This window comes from Chrysochloris asiatica, unplaced genomic scaffold (assembly GCF_000296735.1).
Source record: "Chrysochloris asiatica unplaced genomic scaffold, ChrAsi1.0 scaffold00363, whole genome shotgun sequence".
Classification (NCBI taxonomy): domain Eukaryota; kingdom Metazoa; phylum Chordata; class Mammalia; order Afrosoricida; family Chrysochloridae; genus Chrysochloris; species Chrysochloris asiatica.
In genome coordinates, this window is record NW_006408881.1 from 1,020,226 (window position 1) to 1,026,225 (window position 6,000).

The window sequence follows — 6,000 nt, forward strand, 5'->3', positions numbered from 1 at the left end:
GTCTTTAGACTAGTTTCTACTTTGAGATTTTAGTTTTCTTCTTTATTTTTTGCTCTGGAGTAAAAGAGAAGAGACCAGTAGTTATATCTTAGATGGATGTTCACAACTTTTAAGATCCCGGAAACTACTCACTAAACTAAGATGTAGGACATAACTTTGTGAACTATTATTATATGAATTGACTGAGATGTTAAAATATTAGTTTTATTGGGATTCTGTTTTTATAGAATCTCTATTGACATTGTGTATATTACTGTTGCAGATGACCTTGAACCTAATAGCCTAGCTGTAATTCCAGGGATGGGAATACCAGAACAACTTAAATTAGCTATGGAACAAGAACAGATGGGTAAGTGAAGTTGTTACCAATCCATATTATTTTTATAACATTTTAGTAGACCTGTGTCTTAATTTTCATAATATCAAATTATTAAAGTGCCAAAATGATTTATGTTGAGAAATGTGATAAAAGTTATAAAAACCACATGATACTTAGCACCTGTTTTTCCAAAAATATGTTCAGTGATTTAAATGGTCAGTTTATTTAATTTCTGTGTCTAACTGGTTCCATTTATGGTTTTAGGGAAAGATGAATCAAATGAAATTGAAATGACAATTCCAGGTTTAGATTGGGGAATGGAGGAGGTGATGCAAAAGGATCAAAAAAAAGTACCTCAGAAGAAAGTTCCATATGCAAAACCTATTCCTGCTCAGTTTCAGCAAGTAAGTAACTAAAAGTAACTCCATCTCTTGTGTTCTTGGTTGGTGAGTCTAATTGAAGTTCAGGAGTTTTAATAGAACATATCATTTGTTACAGATATTCCTGTACTACAGATCCTTTCTGGAGCACTGTTTATATAATCCATGTATCTTAGACATAGCTCCCATCAGCTATTTTGCATTTAGTGCTGAGCTTGTCATGAATCTTCTCTGTGTTTACATGTTCAGTATCACTCAGGCTATGAGAGGAAGGAGAATTAAGAGGTGTGGAACAGAGAAAGTATGTTGACTCTCTTACATTGCTTGTCTGTCATTTTGCTTTCATTGTTTCCTTAACACAAAGTGCATGTGTTCTTTTGAAGAGCTAGACAAGCTTTTAATAATATGTAAGATTTTGCAGATTTCTTCATAGTAATGCAGCTGCCTAATTCCATTCCCTTTTTGCTGAAGAATTAGTGTTAGAAATAAAGACTATACACCAGGTGAATTAACTTGTGCTAATAAGCATGTGCCATGGAGTCAGTTCCGACTCATAGTGACCCTGTACAGGGTTTCCGAGACTGTAAATCTTTACGGAGGCAGAAAGCCTCATCTTTTTCCCACGAAACAGCTGGTAGTTTCCAACTGCTGACCTTAAGGTTAGCAGCCCGACTTTGTAACCACTACGCTACCAGAGCTCCATATACATATATATATATATATATATATATGATAAATGATCTAGTTATAATGTTAGAATGCCATTCTATGTAATATACACATGTATGCTATGTGTCAAGTATCCCTAGTAGCATAGTGGCTAAGTGCTCAGCTGCAACTGAAAGGAGAAAATTGTGACAGTCTGATTACATCCTTGGAAACCCAAGTGGGGGAAATTCTGCTCTGCCCAATAGCATTGCTGTGAATTGGAATTGACTTGATGGTAAATGGGGTGCTATATTTTCATATTTTCTTCTTTCCCAAGGCTTGGATGCAAAATAAAGTTCCAATTCCTGCTCCAAATGAGGTACTGAATGATAGAAAAGAAGACATTAAATTGGAAGAGAAGAAAAAAACACAAGCAGAAATTGAGCAAGAAATGGCCACACTTCAGTATACTAACCCACAACTTCTAGAGGTATGTAAAGCTGTTAGGAGGGTTCAAGATTAAGAATGTACACTTGTTAATTAATGTTCTCTTAAAGAGAAATGAAAGGACTCTCAGATGGGTCTGGTGAGTACCATAATTGAGCAGTGTGGAAACCAAAGTTAAATATATTTTTTCAGTAGGAAAGATAAAGCCAATATAGTTTTCATTTCAATTTGCTTACTTACCCAAAGTTAAAAAAATTTTTTTTTTCTGTTGACTCATAGGTTTTTATTTTGGGAGGCTCATAAATAATTCTTATTTTTTCTATCTTTGGAAGCTTACGTGAATGATAAAACTCTGGAGTCACTTTCTTATGGTCAATCATTGGGATTTCCCTGATCAAAATGGATATAAATAACCTGACTCCGAGCACCTAGATAAGTAGTCTACACTGAGACTGGAAGCCTAAGTGCTATGAAGTTGTGAAGGTGCTCAACAGTTTAGATGTTATATAGACTCTAATTACTGTTAAGGTATAAGAGGATGCTTACTTTGAGGATCCCTCAACAAATTAACTCATACAGTATCATAAATTCTCTGGCTGATTTATTCAACATGTGTTTTGTTTTTTTTTCACCCTAGCAACTTAAAATTGAAAGGCTTGCACAGAAACAGGCTGAGCAAATTCAGCCTCTTCCCTCATCTGGCACCCCTCTACTTGGACCCCAGCAATTTCCAGGACAAGGTCCGATGACCCAGATTCCTCAAGGTTTTCAACAGCCCCACCCTTCTCAGCAGATGCCAATGAACATGACTCAGATGGGGCCACCAGGTCCACAGGGACAGTTTAGACCCCCTGGACCACAGGGACAAATGGGACCACAAGGCCCTCCACTGCATCAGGGAGGTGGGGGACCCCAAGGATTTATGGGACCACAGGGGCCTCAGGGACCACCCCAGGGATTGCCCAGGCCCCAGGACATACATGGACCCCAAGGAATGCAAAGGCATCCTGGACCTCATGGCCCCTTGGGACCTCAAGGGCCACCTGGACCTCAGGGTAGTTCTGGCCCTCAAGGTCATATGGGTCCTCAGGGTCCACCTGGCCCACAGGGTCACATAGGTCCCCAGGGCCCACCTGGTCCCCAGGGTCATTTGGGGCCCCAGGGACCACCTGGTCCTCAAGGGATGCAGGGACCACCTGGTCCCAGAGGAATGCAAGGACCTCCTCATCCTCATGGGATACAAGGTGGACCAGGGTCTCAAGGTCTCCAAGGTCCTGTTTCTCAGGGACCTCTGATGGGATTGAATCCAAGAGGAATGCAGGGACCCCCAGGCCCCCGAGAGAATCAGGGTCCTGCTCCTCAAGGAATCATGATGGGCCATCCACCTCAAGAGATGAGAGGACCTCACCCTCCAAGTGGACTGCTGGGACATGGACCTCAAGAGATGAGAGGTCCCCAGGAGATGCGAGCCATGCAGGGACCTCCACCCCAAGGATCAATGCTGGGCCCTCCCCAGGAATTACGAGGGCCTCCAGGCTCACAAGGTCAGCAGGGGCCACCGCAGGGCTCCTTGGGACCTCCATCCCAGGGTGGCATGCAAGGGCCCCCTGGACCTCAGGGACAGCAGAACCCAGCAAGAGGGCCACATCCATCTCAAGGGCCAATACCATTCCAGCAGCAGAAAACAGCTCTGCTAGGTGATGGGCCCCGGGCCCCCTTCAATCAGGTATTATTTATTTACAATTTGTAGGCATTAGCACACTGGGAAAATACATTCAAACGACACTTTTAAGTATTGTGATAAGTAGTCACAACTGGACATAATTGATTATTAAGAACTAATGGTGGTTTCAGATAATAGCATTAAGGGTGAAGAAAGAGATCTTAAGAACAATATTTCGGTCTGACTCAACTTAAAGCGACATACCTGGTCCTGAGCCGTTCTCATGTTTTTTGAGCCCATTGCTGCACCCGTCCATCTCTTTGAGGATCTTCCTCTTTTTCCCTAACCCTCTGTTTTATCAGGTAGGGCCTTCCTAATAACATGACCAAAATGAGAGAGGCAAAGTCTAACCATCCTCCTTTTTTTAGGAGAATTCTGGCTGTACTTCTTCCAAGACAGATTGTTCATTCTTCTTACAATCTATGGTATACTTAATATTCTTTGCCAGCACCATAATTCAAATACGCTAGTTTTCACTGGTCTGCCTTACTCATTGTCCAGCTTTTGCATGCTTATGATGTGATTGAAAGCAATGCGACCTGGTTCAGGTGCACCTTAGCTTTAAAAGTGACATTTTTGCTTTTTATCACTTTAAAGAGATCTTTTAAATCATAGAATGATAAGTTAAGCTATGCCATCAGTTGTTGGTGCTGTTAAACGCCGTGGAGTCTATTCTGACTAATAACAACCCTGAGCTCTGGTAGCCTAGTGGTTATGAATCGGGCTACGAGCCACAAGGTCAGCAGTTTGAAACTACCAGCTGTTCTGTGGGAGAAAGGTGAGGCTTTCTGCTCCCGTAAAGATTTACAGCCTCAGAAACCCTGTACAGGGTCGCTATGAGTCGGAACTGACTCCACAGTACATAACAACAACATAGGATTTAAACTGTCCACCTTATGGGTAACAGTCCAGTGCCTATCCTGCAGCACCACACAAGGATATCATTTTGAATCTTTATTTCTCACTGTATTTTATTAAATACAAATTTTTACAGGGGGTGGGGAATATATATAAGTTTATGAATGTCCCAATTCTCCTAAAAAGGTGTGTTGCATTTGAGCAGGTGTTTGGTTATTGAGCTCTCTTTTCTGGGCCCTTTACTTTGTAGCATGGTGTTCATTGGTCTTGCCAGCAACACACTTGGCACCCTAGGACCTGATTGCCAGTTCTGCCTCTTAAGAAAAGTGTCTTAGTTGTCTAGTATTGCTATAATAGAAATACCACAACTGGATGGCTTTAATAAACAGAAATTTATTTTGTCAGAGTTTAAAAAGCTAGAAGTCTGAATTCAGAGAACAGAGTAGGGAGAAAGGTTCTTTTCTTCTTTCATTATCTGTTTGATTGTTTTTATTGTTAGATGCCAATGAGTTGGTACTGACTCGTAGTGGTCCCATACAGAACACAATGAAACATTGCATGGCCCTGAGCCATCTTCAAAATTGTTGCTCTTGAGCCCATTGCTGCTGCCCCTGTGTCAGTCCATCTTGTTGAAGGTCTTCCTCTTTTTCACTGATCTCCACTTTACCAAGCATGGTGTCCGTCTCCAGGGACTGTTCCTTCCTGAAAGCATGTCTGAAGTATGAGAGACAAAGTCTCACCATCCTGGCTGTTTAGGGGCAATCAGGCTTCTTCCAACATAGACTTATTTGTTCTTCTGGCAATCCATGGTACCTTCTATATTCTTCTTCACCACTGCAACTCAAACGCGTCACTTATGTCAGGTATAGTCTTAGTCTTCAAATTGACCTCTTTGCTCTTGAATACTTTAAAGAGGTTTTGTGCAACAGATTTGTCTAATGCAATACATAATTTGATTTCTTGAATCCTGCTTGCATGAGTGTTGATAGTCTGTCCAAGCAAAATGATGTCTTTGAAAATTTCAGTCTTTCTCCATTTGTGGTTGTTTTTAAGTGCCATTGAGTCAATTCTGACTCATAGCTGCCTTGTAGAGGGGTTTCGAGAAGCAGCTGGTAGGTTTGAACAGCCAACCTATGATTAGGAGTCCAGTGTTTATCATATTGTGCCATTCCATGATGTTATTTATTGGTACGGTGATGAGGATTTTTTTGGTGTTTTTTATTTGTTTTTGACTTTGAAATGCAACTCATATTGAAGACTTTAAGTATTTTAAGTCCTTTTTGAGTTCAGAGAACAAGTTTGTATTATCAGCATATTGCAGCATATGATATACATAGTTCCATGTCCTCTTCTGAATCTGGCTTGAAATTCTGGCAGTTCACTATCAATGTACTGTTGCAATAATTTTTTTTTTCTCTTTCCATTTATCATGATGCCATTTATTGGTTTTTTTTTGTTTGTTTGTTTAATGTTTTACTGTGAATTATGTGATAGTTTACATGGGAGAACATTAGTTTTACATTCATTCTATCGTATATCGTCTCATTGCCATGGTTACAATCCCCTCCATGCAATCCTTCCCCGTCCCCCCCAGGTCTTCAGCACACAGTCGCTCTCCCTCTCTG

At 40.9% G+C, this 6,000-nt stretch overlaps 1 protein-coding gene across 2 annotated transcripts in view; it reads left to right on the forward strand.

Annotated features, from left to right (window-relative positions):
- Positions 1 to 6,000, forward strand: part of WDR33 (WD repeat domain 33) — a 131,578-nt gene that overhangs the window by 88,351 nt on the left and 37,227 nt on the right. For both annotated transcript variants that reach the window (XM_006876200.1, XM_006876201.1), the window contains exons 12-15: positions 263 to 349; positions 584 to 723; positions 1,685 to 1,837; positions 2,432 to 3,520. In XM_006876200.1, the coding sequence (XP_006876262.1) occupies positions 263 to 349; positions 584 to 723; positions 1,685 to 1,837; positions 2,432 to 3,520 (1,469 nt within the window). The remainder of the gene's footprint in view (positions 1 to 262; positions 350 to 583; positions 724 to 1,684; positions 1,838 to 2,431; positions 3,521 to 6,000) is intronic.